A 19,145-nucleotide genomic window follows, 5' to 3' on the forward strand; every position below is an offset into this window, starting at 1 on the left:
CCCTCTCTCGGCCCGGCCACTGGGTGGGCAGGCGCCCCCCGCGGGGGTCTCCAGGCTCCAGGCCCACGGCCGGCCCTCCCTGCGACCCCGGGCGTCGGCCGGGGCTCCTGCCGAGGGGGGCGCTTCTTTCGAGGGGTGCTCCTTCCCGAGGAGGGGGCACCTTCCCCACCGCGCCTCGACCCTCACCCCCTCAGCGTCGCGCCTGTTGCCTGTAGCTTCCCTCCCTCTTCATTCTCAAGCCGCCTGGCCCCCCACCTCCCAGCAGCGTCTGCTTCCCAGCCGCTCACCGCCGGGCCCCGCCCCCACCGCCGGGCCCCGCCCCTCACAGGGCCCCCCCCCGCCCCGCCCCTTACCGCCGCGCCCCGCCCCCACCGCCGGGCTCCGCCCCTCCCCTTACCGCCGTGCCCCGCCCCCACCGCCGTGCCCCGCCCCTCACAGCAGGGCGCCGCCCCTCACCGCCGGGCCCCTCCCCCACCACCGGGCTCCGCCCCGCCCCCACCGCCGGGCTCCGCCCCGCCCCGCCCCTCACAGCAGGGCCCCGCCCCCGCCGCCGGGCCCCGCCGCGCGCCGTGCTCTCGCCAGGGAGGAACGCTGTGATTTCAGCGTCCGCGGCGGCTTCGGGAGGCGGGCCGGCGCCGCGTCCGGCCATTGGTGGAGGCTGCCGCCTCTGGCTGTCAATCCCGCCGGTCCGGCCTGGCCCCGCCCCGCCGGCGAGTCGTCGCGGGACGCACGACAGCGGGTGCTGCCGGGACGGGTCCAAGATGGCCGAGCGCTTGGGTTCCTCCCCTGCTTGCGGCCCTGGGTCTCATTCATTGCCGCGCTGCTGAGCGGCGCCGTCAGCGGGCCCGTGGGCTCCGGAGGCTGTCCCCGTGGGGCGGGAGGCCGCCATGGCAACCCTGGAGAAGTTGATGAAGGCCTTCGAGTCCCTCAAGTCCTTCCAGCAGCAGCAGCAGCAGCAGCAGCAGCATACCCCGCCGCCTCAGCCCCCTCAGCCGCCGCCGCAGGCGCAGCCGCCGCCGCCTCAGCCGCCGCCGCCTCAGCCGCAGCCGCCGCCGCTGCCGCCGCCCGTCCCAGCCGCGGCCGAGGAGCCGCTGCACCGACCGTGAGTGCGGGCCCCTGCACTCCCCACCCGGCGACCGCCGGGGACAGCGGCGGCCCTGCAGACCCGGCCCCGCGGCGACACGGCCACCCCGCGGCCCCGAGCGCAGGGAGGGCACACGCTGGGCACGCCCCTCCCGCTGCGAGAGCCGGTCCCGTGTCCCTCCCCGGCGCCTCGCGGGTCTCGTTCCTTCTCGGGCAGGCACTGCCTCGCTGGCCCTCCTGACGCCACCGAGGCGGTCTCGGCCCCTGTCCTCTGCCTTCCCCGGCAGGCGAAGTTGGGGAAGGAACATGCTGCTTTATGTTTGCAAGAAACTGGGGCTGTGTTGTGAGCAGAAGTTGGAAGAGCCGAGAGCGCGTCTCGTTTGGCTTCCTCTGGGCCTCTTCCTTTCCCTCTCTTAGTTGAGAGGGAGGAGGGCTGGGGGCGCAGGACGCTTCGCGAGGAGCCAGGAATTGGAGCTGGAGTGATGTGGGGATAGTGCATGACATCATGGCTTTAGGACGTGGGGCTGGGAGGGCGGGGGCGTGCGGACGCGGCCCAATGGAGATTCTTTTTCCAGGGGCCCTTTAAACAGCCTGTGACATTCGCAAGACATTTCATTTAGTTCGGGAATGCCAGTGGTAGCAACAGGATTTTAAGCATCGGGAAGAGACCCGCTTGTCTAAGCTCAAGCTGGTATGCGAGCACTTGAATGAGTTGTGGTTGCCAAGTGCATAAGTGGTGAGCTACTTAGACGGTTATTATTAACAAGTGAGAAATAATAAAATTGACTTAGATATTAGGAAGAGTTGACTGAAGTTTTTTGCCTATTTTCAGTTGGAAATAAAAACGACCCATGGCTGAGGGGGAGGTTAATTGCTGGAGGGTGAAGGATGTGCATTTCACCAGTGCAGTACTGTAGTCCAGCTTGCTGGAACGTGGGTGTCTGCAGACCCCGGGGACGTCTGTTTCCTTCGTTGCTGACATTCTGGCATTGTTTGGAAGCTAGGGGTCTCTGTGGCTTGTGCCTGGGAGAATTTTTGAAACAGAAGAAACCATGAATAGCACCTTCTAACAGGACCCAAGTACTTTTCCCTGAAGTCTTGGTGTGCTGAGTGTTCAGCAGAGATTAGGCCTTTCTCTCATCTCAGGGCATTTTATTTCTGATCTGGGGATGTACAAGATGGCATTTAATGAGGATAGTTTTCAAGAAGCAACCCCTTTAAGAAACTCACTCTATTAAAACTGATTCATTTTTAGTAATGTTTTCTTGTTCTTTGTGTTTCTGATACGATCTTTGCTGTGTCCTGAGAGTTTAATTAAAAAATGAGAATTTGAGGAGTAATGTTGGCTTATCTGTTGGAGTAAAATTCAGAAATAAATTAATTTTTCTTGTAAGAGGAAAAACCTGTTTGGATACGTAGAGGTTTTTTTTTTTTTAGGAATTGGACTTATCTTTACAGCAGGTAATTTATAATCATAACCCATTCCAGACTTTTATTGTACTGCGTCTGCAGGAGGTGGATGTCATGGAAGTTCACACATTGCATGGATTTTGTGTAGATTACACGGGGAAGCACTAAGCAGGGCTCTGTGGGAAGGAAGAGCTAACTGTTGTCACTGGTGGCTTGTTCAAACACTTGGTCAATCTAAAAATATGCCTTCTGTTTCTTATGCTGATTTGAGAGAACCTGAATTTGCTCATCTTCAAAATATGGGTATAAAGAAGTTTCTTTCTAAAGCCAGCTTGACAAAGTAGATTGATTTTGTTTCTTTACTTTAGTTTATGGTAATGTATGATGGACTTATTTTAAAAATTTAATCTATTATTTTTGCATAAGTAATACATTAACATGATACAAATTCCAAAATTACAAAAAGGTAATAATTAAAATCTCTCTCCCCCACTCCTTTCTCCTGAGTACCTAACTCTGTTCCCAGAGGCAAGCACTGTTATACTTCCCCCTTTTGTCTCCTTCTGGATATAATCTGTGCATAAGTGAAGATAGATTTTAAATTATTTAAAAACAAAAGTATTTCAGAATAGTAACTTTTAAAAGTTCTTAGCATGCTCTGAAATAAACTGCATTAGGCTTAATTATAGTGACTTTAAATAAAATACACAAATATATTTTTATGTACTTTGCTGTTGAGAAAATAGATATTCATTAATTTTGAGTAACAAACTCACTGCTTACATGTTTGGATCTTGGCATTTCTGTTCAGATGCTTCAGCTGAAAAATCCGTTCCCCAAAGTAAGATTGGCCAAAAGCAATTTAGATAGTATCTGTTCTATTTTTATGGCTCTTGCTCTCTGTTGTGTGAAAGTGTAGTGTTATAGCCATGTGTGGGCTTCAGCTGAAGTATCTGAGTGCCTGCTCTCGGCTCAGCATATAGAGTGCAGGGCTTCTGGTGGGACTGGCATGCAGGGGAGTGCCAGAGCTTGGGAGGGTCCTAACTGTGATTATGAGTCAGTTGACATTTGTCTTTGGCACTTTCTCATTCTCCTTCAGATTCCGACCTAGTTTTCCCCTGACTTTAGTTATTCACTCGTCAGTAAATATTTGTTGAACATCTAATATGTGCAGGCTCTGCCCTCGTGAAGCTTTCATTTTAGTGAGGGACATAGACAACAAACAAGATAGATACCAGTATGTTAGATGGTGGTAAATGAAGGAGGAACAGCAAAGCAGGGAATGGGGACCAGGCAATGTCAGAGTTGATAAGGTGTTGACGTTTTAGATAAGGTGTCCAGGGAAGATCCACGGAGATGGTGGCTTTGGAGTAAATACCTGAAGAGAGTCAAGGTTACAGCCATGAGGGTGTATAGAGGAGGGGCATTCCAGGCAAGGGGAACAGGTCTGAGGCGCCCCTGTTTGAGGAATCACAAGGAGGTCAGTTTGGCTGGTTGAATTAGGGAGAGGGACACTCTTTGTAGGAGGTGAGGTCAGAGATGGAGAGGAAGTACCACCCAGATTAATAGGCCCTTCTTTGCAGATGGAATAAAGACATTGGCATTTATTCTAAGTGTGAGGGGAAGTCATTGGAGGGTTTGGTCAGAGGAGTGGCAAGATTCGAGTTCCATTTAAAAATGAACACTGGCTGAGAACAGAATGAAGGGGAGCGTGGGCAGAAGCAGGAAACCAGTTAGGAAGCTGTGGCCGTGAACAAGCGAGAGATGTTGGTGGATTCTGTCTGGATATTGGCATAGCAAGGTAAGAAGTGACTGAATTTTGAAGGTAGAACCAACAGGACTTGTTCATCTCTGTCTGCTAAGCATAACATAGTGTAGCTATAGTTGGTGTTATCAGTTAGGATTGTATTCAGCAGCAAATAACAGAAAACCCTGCTGCAATCGCTCAAACAGATAAGAGTTTATTATAAGACAAAAGTAAGTCTGTTTGAGGAAGTTCAGCAATAAGATTAGGGACCCAGCCTCTTTCTTACACTTAGCTTTTAAGCCCTTGTCCTCATTCTTTCCCATTTTTCAGTTGAGTTATTTCTCTTTTTGTTGTTGAATTGTAACAGTTCTTTATATATTCTGGATTTTAGACCCTTATCAGATATATGATTTGTAAAAACATTCTCCCTTTCTGTGGTTTCTCTCTTCACTTTCTTGCTAGTTCCCTTTGAAGCACAAGTTTTTAATTTTGGTGAAGTCCAGTTTTCTATTTTGTCTTTAGTTGCTGTGCTTTAGGTGTTATATATACAAAAATGTTACCTAATTCAAGGTCACAGAGGTTTATTACTCCTATGTTTTCTTCTAAGAATTTTAGAGTTTTAGCTCTTACATTTAGGTCGGATCCATCTTGAGTAAATTTTTACGTATAGTGTAAGGTAAGGGTTCAGCTTCATTCTTTTGCATGTAGATATCCATCTGTCCCAGCATCATTTATTGAAAAGACTGTCCTTCACCCATTGAATTGTCTTGGCACCCTTGTTGAAAATTAATAGCCCATAAATGTATGGATTTATTTCTGGACTCTCAATTCTCTTCCATTGGTTTATATGTCTATCCTCTACCAGTACTAGATAGTCTTGATTACTCTAGTCTTGTATCACAGTTTCAGATCGTGAAATGTGAGTCCTCCAGCTTTATTCTTCTTTAGGATAGTTTTGGCTATTCTGGGACCCTTCTGTTTCCATATGAATTGTAAGATTAGATTGTCAGTTTCTACAAAGAAGCCAGCTGGGATTCTGATGGGGATTGCATTGGATCTGTAGATCAATTTCGGGAGTATTGGCATCTTAACAATATTAAGTCTTCCAATCCATGAACATTGGGAAACTTTTTATGTAAATGGTTAGATAGTAAATATTTCAGGTTTTGTGGGCACAACGTCTCTGTCACAACTACTCAACTCTGCCTTTGTAGAATAAAAGCAACCAGAGGCAATATATAGATAAATGAGTATGGCTGTGTTCCAATAAAATTTTATGAATGACATTGAAATTTGAATTTCATGCAATTTTCACATCATGAAATATTATTCTTTGATTTTCTTTTTTGGCCAACCATTTAAAAATGTAAAAACATTTTTCGCTTGCAGGCTGGCCAAATACAGGCAGGCTGTAGTTTGCCCAATCGTAGATTAAATATGATAGGATCACTTTTGGGAAGCATGTGTTTTGGTTCCTTTTTATTAACTAGTTTAAAAAATTATACAAGTTACACATATACATTGTAAAAACATCTGCAAACAGCACAGAAGATGAAAAACAAAGCCCTTCTCCCAGTCTCGTTCCCTAAAAATAACAGTTATTAAATTTCGTTTGCTGCCGCTTTGATTTTTTTTTTTTTTTTTTTGTGAGGAGACCAGCCCTGTGCTAACATCCGCCAATCCTCCTCTTTTTTTGCTGAGGAAGACGGCCCTGGGCTAACATCTGTGCCCATCTTCCTCCACTTTATATGGGACGCCGCCACAGCATGGCTTGCCAAGCAGTGCGTTGGTGCGCGCCCGGGATCCGAACCAGCGAACCCCGGGCCGCCGCAGCGGAGTGCGCGCACTTAACCGCTTGCGCCACCGGGCCGGCCCCCGCTTTGATTTTTTAATGCACATACAAACATTTAAAGGTGTCCTTTTTTTTTTGTTTGTGTGACTGAGATCACACTATATTTTTTCACTTAGCAATAACAGTAATAATAGACATTGTCCCATAGCTGTACATATAATTCTTATTAATTGCTACATAATAGTGTAGAATTTCTTTTTAAAAGAGGACTTTTGGAGATGTAAAGGCGAAGATCTTACATGGTCCTGGCTTTCAAACCGGCTGCTGACATATTCTTTCCGCCCTAAGAGCCCCACCCGTATTACCTCCAGTCCCTGCAAGCACTTGGTGAACTACCGTGGAGTGGATCTACCCTCAACACATTTAGTCTTATTCAGACAATAAGGAAAAATAAAATATAAGACACTGTTTAAAGATATGGATAAAGATAAAGATATAAGACACTGCTTAATCTTGTGTTAAATTGAATCAGCTCGGGTGCTAGAATATGTGTTAGAGACAAGATATGCCATAGATCCTTGCTGCTCAAAGTGGAGTCTCAGGGCCAGCAGTTTGGTATCACGTTGGGGGTTTATCAGAAGTACAGAATCTCTCCCCGACCTTAGACCTACCAAATCAGACTCTGCATTTTAGCAAGTTCTGTGAGCAATTTGTATGCACGTTAAAGCTTGAGGAGCTCCACTGTAGATGCTCAGGCCTTGCCTTTGTTGTGGTCGGTAATGCTGTCAGCATTTGGGAGGGAAGACTTATGTTGCTTATATATGTCCAGGTGTAGCTGAGGCAGTCTGTATAACTTCTCTACCTAGGGCCCTTGAGCATTTGTGTAGCTGCAGAGTAGGCTGTAACACTGACAAGTGAGCTGCGGTGGCATTAAGAGCTCCCAGCTACTGGGAATGGGGGCTTTAGTGGGGATTGGACTCGATGACCTGGAAAGATTCCTTTTGACCAAGTGCCTATTGTGTGCCAGGCCCTGGGCGCTGGCATTACAGGAGTGAGCAAGACAATGGTGATAAATACTAGGGGGAAAAACAAAGCAGAATAAGGAGGAGAGGGCATGTGCAATTTTATTTAGGGTGTGAAGTGTGCTGAGAAGATGACACTGGAACGGAGGGAGCAAGCCATAGTGATATCTGGAAGAAAAGAGGTCCAGGTAGAGGGAACAGAAAAGCAGGAGTGCTTTCCATATTTGAGGAATAATAAGGAGGCCAGTGGCTGAAGCAAAATGAAAGCCAGAAATAGGAGATGAGGTTAGAGGGGTGGGAGATCAGAGACGAGGGTCAACCCTGTGGGGCCTGTACCCAATCTAAGGACTTTGGAATTTACTCTGACCAGGTGCACACTTGTGTGGTCAAACAAGTGATCTAATTTATGTTTCTAAAAGATGACTTTGACAACACGAAGTGCTGGTGCAGATGAAACTGGGTCACTTAATCGTTGCTGGTGGGACTATGAAATGGTCCGGCTACTCTGGGAAACAGTTTGGCAGTTGCTTATAGAAGTGAACGTACAATTACTATATGACCTGGCAGTCGCTCGCCTGGGCATTTATCCCAGAGAAATGAGAACTTATGTTCACATAGAAACCTGTATGCAAGTGTTTGTAGCAGCTTTGTTCATAATAGCTGGAAACTGGAATCAGCTTAGATGTCCTTCAGCAGGTTACATTAATAACAGGTTAAATGAAAGGTTAAACAACTCAGCAATAAAAAGGAACAAACTCCTGATACATGCACAACTTAGATGAATCTCAGAGAAATTATGCTAGTGTAAACAGTCAATCCCAAAAGGTTACCTACTGTGTGATTCTATTTATATAACATTTCTGAAATGACACAGTTTTAGGAATGGAGAATAGATGAGTGGTTGCCAGGGTTAGGGACAGGGTGGTGGGTGGGGGTCTGGAGAGCGGGGAGGAAGGAGATAGGGTGGTTCTGAGTGTGCTATGACAGGGATCCTCATGGTGATGGAAGTGTTCTGTATCTTGACTTTGGTGTTGGATACACAAACTTACACATCTGATACAATTGTATAGAACTAAATCCCGGGCGCACCGCGCACAGACACGCACAGATGAGTAAAAGTAAAACTGGAAATCTAAATAAGATCAGTGGATTGTGTCAGTGTCAGTGTTCTGGTTATGATATTATACTATAGTTTTGCAAAATGTCTCTATTGTGGGAAACTGGGTGAAGTATACACTGGATCTCTATTATTTCTTACAATTGCCTGTGAATCCACAATTATCTCAATAAAAACTTCAATTGAAAAAAAAAAAGTCTGCCCTGGTGGACAGGGAGCATAAATGAAAGAGGGAGACAGTTGGGAGGTAGTGAAGTAATCAAAGCTAGAGGTGCCGGGGGCTTGTGCCCGGCTGGGAGCAGCCCAGTGGTGGTGCTGAGAAGTGGTCAGACTCGCCATCTCTTTGGAGGAAGAGCTGGCAGGATTTGCAGACAGATTTTTAAGAAATTGAGATTATGATTCACATGTCATAAAATTCACTGTTTCAAAGTGTACAGTATATCACAAGGTTGTGCAACGATCACCACTATCTAATTTCCAGAACGTTTCATCACCCTAGAAAGAAAGAAACCCCTCCCCATTAGCAGTCACTTCCTATTTTCCCTCCCCTACCCCCTGGCAACCGCTCATCTGCTTCTGTCTCTATGGATTTGCCTATTCTGACATTTCTTATGAATGGAATCATACAACATGAGGCCTTTTGTGTCAGACTTTGTGCACGTAGCGTATCAGATTGGTTTGTGGATTGCATCTTTTTCTTTTAGTAGTTGTGACTGTATTCAGTTAGATCACTAGTGAGAAAGGCTTTCCTTTTCTATGATATAGACTATAATGTGGGGCAATATTAGGCTTTGGTTCCCCTAATCAAGCAGCACTTTTATTTTTAAATTATGTATGAAACATAATTCCAAAATGACACTTGGTGTCCCATTTCTTCTTAAAAAATTTTTCTGAAAGAGTCCTAATTTTCTAGGAATACTCTCACATTAGTCTAGTACTTGGCAAAAGTTCAAGAGTAGCTGATGAGGAATCAGAGGACCTGGATCCCTGCCTGGCTGCTTCCAGCCCTGCTCCTACAGGCCATACAGCCTCTAGACCTCAGGTCTACTCACTGTGGGTGTACAGGCACCGACTTGAAATGTGTGCATGAAAGTGCTTATAAGTACGATTAGCAAGACAAGTGCAAGATTGTTTTCAATTCTCTGGGTAGTCCAAGCCTCTCCCTTGCCCACCCTCAACCTGGAATCACGTTTTTCATGCATAGTCTTAAAATAGCGTAATTCTAAAAACAAGAATTGAGATGAGAGGGCTTGAGTTCCTATTTTTAGAATTAGTTCTTTGATAGTTGTTTTAACGTGAATGTAATCTGCTGTGGAGTCCTTGATGTTTATGTGATCCTCCTTACAAATGTGTGTTTACATGCTAATTGCTTCATTGCACAACTAGAGGGGGCGACTGAGGTTTGTTTTCATTTTGAAGGTGAACTTAAAATGACTGCGTTTACCAAAAAACACGTGAAGAGTCAGGACTGTTCTCACTCTGTTGGTCCAGTTCCTGCCCAGCGCAGGGCGGCTCCATTGTCACCTTAATTTCCATCCTCACTTTTCATGTAGAACAAGTCAGTCTGACTTATCAGTTCATCAGTCTAGTTAAATTCCATGGGGAAATGAAATGGGTGTAGTTTTTTTAAACTTCCAAGTTTGCTTACTGGACGAAATAAGATAGAAAGGAGGTATTTCAAGCATGGACCATAGAACGTATAAGAACTGAGTTTGAAGATGCATGACCAAAACAACTGAGTTATTTCAAGTGACCAGAGTTCTCTGAAGGTTCAGAAATACTGACCAAAGATGGAAGGTGGAAAGTAGCCTGAGGCCAGATTGTAGTGGACCTTGTTAAACCAGGTTTGGAGGTTGACGCTGGCTAGTAGTGGCTTGTTTTACTTACTAATTACGTTGCTGCCCTTAACATCTTTGAGTGGGTAGTACTGGAAGGTTTTTGTTTTTTTAAAAATTTTCTGATAGTTTTGGTTAATGTCTCTTCCTTGGGGTGTCTGAGGGTCAAGTCTGATGCTCGCACTTGAAAACGTGGGTATTCTTCAGTGTGATAAAGAGGGGATAGTTTTTACAAGATTTTGGTTACACTTGCCCTCGTATTTAAGCTGGTATTTTTAGAGTTTGACTCTGACGTAGTAAAATTGTGTAGTTCTTTAATGATAATGTCAATTACACACGTTTAGCCATGTTAGAAATAACAGTGGGTTTAAGAAAAGTGGAGCAAAACCAAAGTATTTTGGTAGCAATCAGGTGGTTTGTTGTTATGCTTCTCATACAAAATAGGTACTTACTAATTATTGTTTGAATTTTAATAGTAAGACTAACAACCATTGAAGACATTGACTGTCTGTCTACCTGCAGAATTTTGTAATGCTAGGGCTATCTATTGATTGTGGAAAGGATTAAAATTTAAATATATTTTGGCAGATTTTTTTTTCCTCAAAAGGATTTGGATTGCTGGATGATTGTGAATGAGGTAAGAAGAGAAGCTTAAAGTATGTGCTGCCTGTTATAGAAAGTATACTGTCCTCTTTTTGATAGTAAAGTCTTGAGAGTAAGAGTTATCGAAGGTGCTGTTAAAAGACCTGTGATTGATTGTCTTGATTATAGCTGGAGGGATTCCACAGGCTATGGCTGGAATTCCCACATAGTGTTTGAGTTCAAGTATGTTGGTGAGGATTGCTCCACAATTTTCTTTTTTAAGCTTTGCTGTTTCTACTTTTATTTCATTTCTTGGTTCTAGAAACTCAGGTTTAAAGTAATGTTTATCTTCTGAATTCTATTTGTGAGACTGACTCAAGAACTTTTCAGTCAGTTTTAATGTGTATTTGGCCTGTTCCCCTACAGAAAACATTTATTTATCCATTCCTTTATCGGCTATGAAGCACTGTCAAGTGTAGGTGTTGTGCTGAATGCTAATAATAGAGGTACGCTACAGTCCTTGCTCTTAGTCTGTCATCCCTGGGGAGGTAATTGCGGGAACAACTGTTCCCTAAGTGCGATAGAGGTGCTGTGGGCAGGGCCTGGGGAAGGGGCCCTGTGAATAAGACAGGCTTTCCCCACCAGGAGCTCAGAGGAGGAGCTAGACCGAAACAGACCACAGAAGAATGTATTTTTATTTCCTTGGGTTGAGATTGATATTCTGTCTTTGACAGTCTTTGTTTCATAAACTTTTGCTCAAGTTCTGGCATGGGAACAGCACAAATAGATCTTAATGAAATAAGGCAGTGAGTATTGTTTATGGCTAACTGTATTCTTTTGGTTTATCCCATATAGGAGGAAAGAGACAAAGTTCTTTTTAAAACTCCTATTTGTATCTGTCACTTCTGAGAGGATAGATAAATGTTCCATCAGGCATGTGGGTAATTAGTGTGAAGTGTTGACTCTGCTCTCTTTTGGTACCCTGGTGGCTCTACTGAGAGATATGCTCACTGAAACCCTATGTCTGGCTATAGCAGTTTGTTTATCCATCCACCAGGTGAAGGACATATGGGTTGTTTCAGTCATAGCACTTTTGAAGTCGGTGACTCATCAGGATGGGAGTGGGGGATCTCTGCTTCTTGTGGTCACTTGGGACCCAGGCTCCTTTCATCCTGTTGCTCTGCAGCCTTCTTGTTGTCTTTATCTGTGTAATCAAAAACTGGGTGTTGGGTGTGTTTGTTCCAACTGGAGGGAACTAAAAGGGGAGATACCCAGGGTGAGCCAGCAAGGCAGCCAGTCCATATACCACTGCCGTTCCCATTTCATCTGAGTGCTAAGTTGTGTGTCTGTCCCTAGCTGCAGGGAGGCTAGGCAATGGAACTTCTAACCAGCAAGCATGTGTCCGAGAGGGGAAGAATGGCATTTTAGTGGATGACTAGTAGTGTGCAATATAACTTGTTAGTAAAAGTCCCATTGAGGAAAGAGCCTGGGGTTGGGGGAGCACACATTCACCAGCCCACAGAATGATGGGCTCTTACTGGACAGTCATCAGGAAGCCCCTCTCCACTTGCCATGGACTAGGCTTCTCACTCAGGCCCTGGTTCTTTTGTCTGCTTGGGATCCCTTGTCTGTTCTTCTTGGCCGCTGACTTCCCCCTTTGGAGGTTCTTCCTTGCCAGTTTTCTGCCCTGGCCACATCTGAGGTGCCTTTTGGAGAGTATGTCTTCATTGGATTTGCACAGTTGTGATAGCCTGTTCCTTCAGGTGCACTTTTTGGAGCCAGGGTCTGAATTTGGGGGGAGTGGCTAGGTTGCATTAGGGATTAAATAGTCACAGGTGTTTATAGGTTAGATTTTTTTTTTTTTTTTTTTTTTTTTTAATTTCTTTGGTAAGAGAATTCACTCAAAAACTTGGTAGTCTTGAGGTTAGTTGTTTCCAGTTGGTATTATGTACTGGTAACAACCACAGTCATGTTCTTTTTTGGGTGTAGTTCTTAAGCCTGCTTTGTTTTTTTGGCTTCCTCTTGGCATCCCTCTCTACGTTATTTCGATGGTGCCTACCCTGAAGACATCTGAAGCTATAGGTTTGGGTGGGAAGCAAGTATCTTTAATCTGATCTTCCTGACCAGGCTATTTATCTCCTTTTGTTTGGCTGAGAAGTCTTAGTAGGAGGCTTTTGAGAAAGGCTCTGAGCAGGAGGCTTATTTCTAGCTATTTGGGGATATAGAAGTGATTAGCCATTGTCTATACTTTATTTTATACCTAATCAACAGCATGTAGTCTGTGTGGTGTGCTAACTGCAGTCAATTAACAATGTGATTTTGAGAAGTGGAGACAGGTGGGTATATGGAGTATGTGTTACATTATGTATTTCATTGAATTGCGTACCCCCTCCATCGTGTGATCTTGGGCAGGTCACTGTTTGCACTGTGATTTCTCCTCTCTAAAATGGGAAGAATAAGGTGCTTTAGTAACATCATCTGACTTTTCTATGGAGCAGTGTAGTTTAGGAAACCCTTGGTTGAGCTCATCTGCGCCTCCCTGACCTGAGCCCCACCCTTCCCCCCAGCACAGAGTGTATGGTTTATTCCTAGTAGTCAAGAAGTGCTTATTGAATGAATGAATGATGTGTAGAAATAAATGGAGTGGATAATTCAGCACATGTTCACTTCCTTTCCTTCTTTTTTTTTCTTTTAGAAAGAAAGAACTCTCAGCCACCAAGAAAGACCGTGTGAATCACTGTCTGACGATATGTGAAAACATAGTGGCACAGTCTCTCAGGTAACTGCACTTTGAACTTTCTAGTGAAAATAAAAACTTGATTATTTTCATTCATTTTTTTTTTTTTTTGAGGAAGATCAGCCCTGAGCTAACATCTGCCAATCCTCCTCTTTTTGCTGAGGAAGACTTGCCCTGGGCTAACATCCGTGCCCATCTTCCTCCACTTTATATGGACCGCCGCCACAGCACGGCTTGACAAGTAGTGCATCAGTGCGCACCTGGGATCCGAACCAGCAAACCCCGGGCCACCGCAGCGGAGCGCGCACACTTAACCACTTGTGCCACTGGGCCGGCCCCTGTTATTTTCATTCTTAATGGGCTAGAATGTTCTTTGTCTCCTCAGTTGTCGTCTTTTTTTTTTTTTTTTTGTGAGGAAGATCAGCCCTGATCTAACATCCATGCTAATCCTCCTTTTTGCTGAGGAAGACCGGCTCTGAGCTAACATCTACTGCCAATCCTCCTCCTTCCTCCCCACCCCCCCAAAGCCCCAGTAGATAGTTGTACGTCATAGTTGCACATCCTTCCAGTTGCTGTACGTGGGACGCGGCCTCAGCATGGCCGGACAAGCGGTGCATCAGTGCGCGCCCGGGATCCGAACCCGGGCCACCAGTAGTGGAGCGCGCACACTTAACCGCTAAGCCACGGGGCTGGCCCTCCTCAGTTGTCTTAAAACCTTTAAATGACCCTTTTCCCATACTTCTGGCTGTATGTATCAAGGACACTATAATGAGTAATGTTTCCTTTTTGTAATCTTACATAAGACAGTTGTAACCATCATGTTAATTGAACAACATGTTTATATTTAATTAGCACTCTTGGTAACTATAATCATTTAAAAATCATCTTTTGTTTGTTATTCGTACATGATTGTAGTAATTGGAACAACCTGAGCCTGTCCAGTTGTTGTCTCTCATATTCCCTTTTCTTTGGCTCCGTGCAGCTGTCTTTTCACCCTGTAGGAGTGCCCGTGCCACAGCTCCTCTGGGCTCTGGGGTTAGTGGGGTCGTGGGCAGTTGACTGTAAGTCTGCTTCCCTTGGTCATCTTTCTTCTGGGTGAACTAATGGCACCTTCTTTTTTAGCTTCTTTGCTAATTTTCCTCACTTTTGACTGTCTGTCTTTCTGACCATTGTTCCTAGTAGTAGCTGTGGATGGTAAATATTTTAGGCCTGTTTATAACGGCTGAGTAGGAGACAGATGTACCTGATTTCTCAATTCTGTTACGCAGATGGGCATATGTGAAATACTTCGCTCCTTGCATTTCTCTCTTGGAATAAATAATTCATGCTATTCTTCTGCTGGAAGCTGGAAAGAACTCTTTATAATCTGTTCAGAAAAGCCCTGAGAATAATAATCTTTTTTTTTTTTTTTTAATTATTTATTTATTTATTTTCCTTCCAAAGCCCCAGCAGATAGTTGTATGTCATAGCTGCACATCCTTCTAGTTGCTGTATGTGAGACGCGGCCTCAGCATGACCAGAGAAGCGGTGCATCGGTGCGCGCCTGGGATCCGAACCCGGGCCGCCAGCAGCGGAGCGCGCACACTTAACCGCTAAGCCACGGGGCCAGCCCGAGAATAATAATCTTGATTTTAGTACTGATAGAAACTTGGTGATCCACTTATTTTTAATGGCACCTTGCATTTGTATTTTATACTTTCAAAGTGATTCCACATATAATATTTCATTTTAATTGAACTCCTTCCATCATATGTGAAATGTGCATGATTTCTTTCTATCTAATTTGTAGAAATGTTGTGGGAAGAAAATGAAAAACATGAGAATATATGTGCTGAAAATAAAAATATAAAAATTCTAAGTTAACATGCTATTGTAGAAAACAATACTATGGTAAAAGTAGGAAAAAAAGTTTGGATTCCATCTCTACTCCTTTAAAGCCAGGTGATTTTAGATAAGTTTAACTTCTTGGGGCCTCTGTTGCCTCAATTATGAAATGTAAACCCCATTTTGTGGGGTTCTTGTGGGATCAAGTGATACACGTGAAACACTGCAAAGAACTACATAGATGGATTCATGAGCTACCTGAAAGCAAGAAATACATCTGTTGTGATGTACATTGTCCTATAAAGTATCACTACTTTTGTGTGAAATGACTATAAGTACCTGACAGACATTTGGTGCCCTATGCTGTAGCACAGCTCCGTTCATCTGATCTTCACCATCCATGTCTCAAGGAATAGCTTTTCATTTTGAAAGCTTATGTATCCAGAAAACAAGATCTTTTCCAGTCTGAGTCTTCATGCTTTATACTTATTTTGTTTCTTGGTAATTCTCAATGGACTTGATGGAATGTTATGGCTTAGATTCACATATTAGTAAAGTATGTTGAGATATCTTAAGATTGATTTGTGGTTCAGTTTGCCATCTTAAATCAAAATAGTAGCTGTTAATAGTTTTTACATCAGTACAGTAGTTCCCCTTTATCTGATGGGAATATGTTCCAAGACCACCAGTGGGTGTCAGAAACTGCGGATAGTACCGGATCCTATATATACTATGTTTTTTCCCATACTAAGCACTTACCGCGCACTGTGGGTGTAACTTTTGCAGTTTGTGGTGCGACAGCAAAACTAGCATGAATTTCTTTTTCCTTCTTCACGATTTCATGGATAGAAGCTTCATACCTATCATAGGTCTTAGTAACCTCAGCATACAATTTTTTTTTCTTATTTAAGTTGAGAACTTTCACCTTTTCACTTAAAGGTTAAAATACATATAACAGTGGTTTTCAAGGCACTGGGCATCAGGAAAAGAACAATAGCAATCCTGGAAAAATGGAAAACTAATGTGGGAGCCCTATAATTTCCCCAGATTACTGCCTGGAGGGAGTTTCTTGGCCACGACATGAGGAGGGGAAACCCAGGCAGAGCCCAGTGGTTGCTGAGTTGAGGAGACACAGCTGATAGCCCCAAGAGACCATGGTTGCTAGAGCCCATGGTGGGTACCTGGAGAGGAGAGAGCTGCACAAGGCGATCTCTGGAGACGTGCAGAGTGGCCCTCAAGTCTTAACTGAGTATTGATACACACATACTTGTTGGGAAACGACCCTAGAAGAGCTGCTATTCACACCAGCCGGAGTGGGAACCTCATCCTTCATGGGGCGTTGGGTGGAGTACTCAGAAGGGTTTGCCTTAACAATAGGCCTGACTTAGCCGTAGAATAAGATGTTATTCTGATCCTGCATAATAAAGCTTAAAAGCAAAATGCAAGGTGATCATACTCTTTCAAAGTAACATAATTGCATCCCAGAGCAAAGTTCAAGAATATTTATAGGAATTCAAAAGTATATAGCACCCAATAAGATAAAAGTTACAAGGTCTGGCATCCAGTCAAAAATTATCAGGAATGCAAAGAAGCAGGAAAATATGATTCATAGTGAGAGAAATCAGCTGAAGCTGACCCCGAAGTTGCACATGTGGCAAAATTTGTTCACAGAAACATTAAAACAGTTACTATAACTGCATTTCATGTGTTTGAGGAGCTAGAGAAAAGATTGAATATGTTGAGATAAGACATAAAAAAGACCTAAGTTGAACAAAGATAAGAGTGACAGTGGATGTTTCATTGGAAACAGTGTATGCCAGAAGTCGGTGGAACACCATCTGTGAAGCACTGAAAGGAAACAAACCCTAGAATTCTATACCTGGTAAAAATCTCTCTCTCAAAAACAAAGGTGAAATAAAGACTTTTTCAGACCTACACAGGCTGAAATAATTTGTGTTCAGCGGGCAACCACCTTAAGAAACATTAAAGAAAGTGTTTTGGGTAGGAGGGAAATGACACCAGATAGAAATCTGGATCTACACAAAGGATCGGAGAGCTATGGAAATGGTTACTAGAGTGGGTAAGTGTAAGACTTTCCCCCTTATTTTTAATCTTTTAAAAATTTAATTGGTTATTTACAGAAAAAATAGTAACAGTGTATATTGGGGTTTATAACATGTAGAAGTAAAATGTATGACAATAATAGCATGAAGGCACCAAGAGCAGAAATGGAAATATACTTGTGGTAGGCAGAATAATGCTTCCTCCCCGCAGATATCAGGTCCTAATCCCTGGAATCCTGTGTAAATGTTACTTTCTAAGGTAAAGGGGTCTTTACAGATGTGATTAAGTTAAGGATCTTGAGATAGATTATCCTGGGTTATGCAGGAGGACCCTAAATGAAGTCACATGTATCCTTATAAAAGGGAGGCAGAGGGGGATTTTATGCACACATACATAGAGGAGGTGATGTGAAGATGGAACAAAGACAGATTTGAAGATGGCTGGCCTTGAAGATTGGAGTGATGCGACCACAAGCCAAGGAATGCTGGCAGTAATCAGAGCTGGAGGAGGCGAGGAGCCGTTCTCCCTTAGAGTCTCTGGAGGGAGCACAGTACTGCCAATACCTTGATTTTGTCTCAGCGACACTGATTTTGGACTTCTGGCCTCCATGACTGTGAGAGAATAAATTACTGTGTTTTTAAGCCACCCAGTTTCTAGTAAATTGTTATGCAGCCACAGGAGACTAATACAATACTGTTGTTAGTTTCTTATGCTATATGTGAAGTGGTATAATATCGGTAGATTGTGATAAATTAAAGATATATACTATAAGGAATAAAGCAACAATTAAAAGCACAAGTTATAGCTAATAAACCAAAAAGGAGATAAAATGGAATCATAAAAATACTCAACCCAAAAGAAGGTAGAAATAGGGAAAAAGGCAAATAAAGAGCATGTAGGACAAATAGGAAAGAAATAGTACAATGGTAGATTTAAAAAAATAGTTATATCAGTAATGACATCAAATGTAAAAGAGTCTTCAGATTGGATGAAAAAGCAGGACCCAGTCTATGCTGCCTACAAGAAACCCATCTTAAGTATGAAGGCACAAATAGGTTAAAAGTAAAAGAATGGAAAGAAGTTCGCCGTGCTAACGCTAATGAGATGAATGCTAGATTGGTTATGCTAATATCAGACAAAATGGATTTCTAATCAAAGGCTATTGCCAGGAATAGGACGGTCATTTCATAATGATAAAGGCATCAGTTCATCAATGGACGTAACAATCCTGCATGTTGATGTAGCTAAGTACAGAGCTTCAAAAATACGTGAAGCAAAACCTGATAGAACTGCAAGGAGAAATAGACAAATCCACAGTTATCGTCAGAGATTTCAACAGCCTGTCTCAAAAATTCCTAGAACACGTAAACAGAAAATCTGAATCTAGAAGACTTGAGAAACTATATACCCCCGTGTCCTGATTGACAGTTGTAGACACTCCACCCAGAACAGCAGAGGACACACTCTTCTGAAGTACTCACAGGACGTTTGCCAAGATAGACTGTATGCTGGGCCATAAAACAAGTCTCTAAATGTAAAAGGACTCAAATCATACAAAGTATGCTCTCTGACCTCAACATATTTAGATTGGAATCTGTTACAGAAAGATAATCTGGAAAAGCCCCAAATATGTGGAAAACAACACATTTCCGCATTACCCATGGGTCAAAGAAGAGGTCAAAAGGGAAATTTGAAAGTATTTTGAATTGATTGAAAATAAAAACAAAGGATTTCGAAACTGGTATGCTGCTATACCATATTAAAGGGAAATTTATAGCACTACATACCTATTTTAGACAAGAAGAAAGGTCTCAAATCAATGACCTCAGCTTTCACTTTAGGAACCTTGAAAAAGAAGAGCAAATGAAACCCAAATTGAGCAGAAGAGTGGACGTAATAAAGATAAGAACGGAAGTCAGTAAAACAGAAAAC

The 19,145-nt window shown here is 43.5% G+C and overlaps 1 protein-coding gene across 4 annotated transcripts in view; it reads left to right on the forward strand.

Moving 5' to 3' along the window:
* Nucleotides 1–763: 763 nt before the first annotated feature.
* HTT (huntingtin) overlaps nucleotides 764–19,145 on the forward strand; it is a 154,784-nt gene continuing 136,402 nt past the window's right edge. For all 4 annotated transcript variants that reach the window (XM_058546620.1, XM_058546621.1, XM_058546623.1 and 1 more), the window contains exons 1-2: nucleotides 764–1,102; nucleotides 13,284–13,367. In XM_058546620.1, the coding sequence (XP_058402603.1) occupies nucleotides 888–1,102; nucleotides 13,284–13,367 (299 nt within the window). In that variant the 5' untranslated portion in view covers nucleotides 764–887. The remainder of the gene's footprint in view (nucleotides 1,103–13,283; nucleotides 13,368–19,145) is intronic.

Source organism: Diceros bicornis, chromosome 8 (assembly GCF_020826845.1).
Source record: "Diceros bicornis minor isolate mBicDic1 chromosome 8, mDicBic1.mat.cur, whole genome shotgun sequence".
Classification (NCBI taxonomy): domain Eukaryota; kingdom Metazoa; phylum Chordata; class Mammalia; order Perissodactyla; family Rhinocerotidae; genus Diceros; species Diceros bicornis.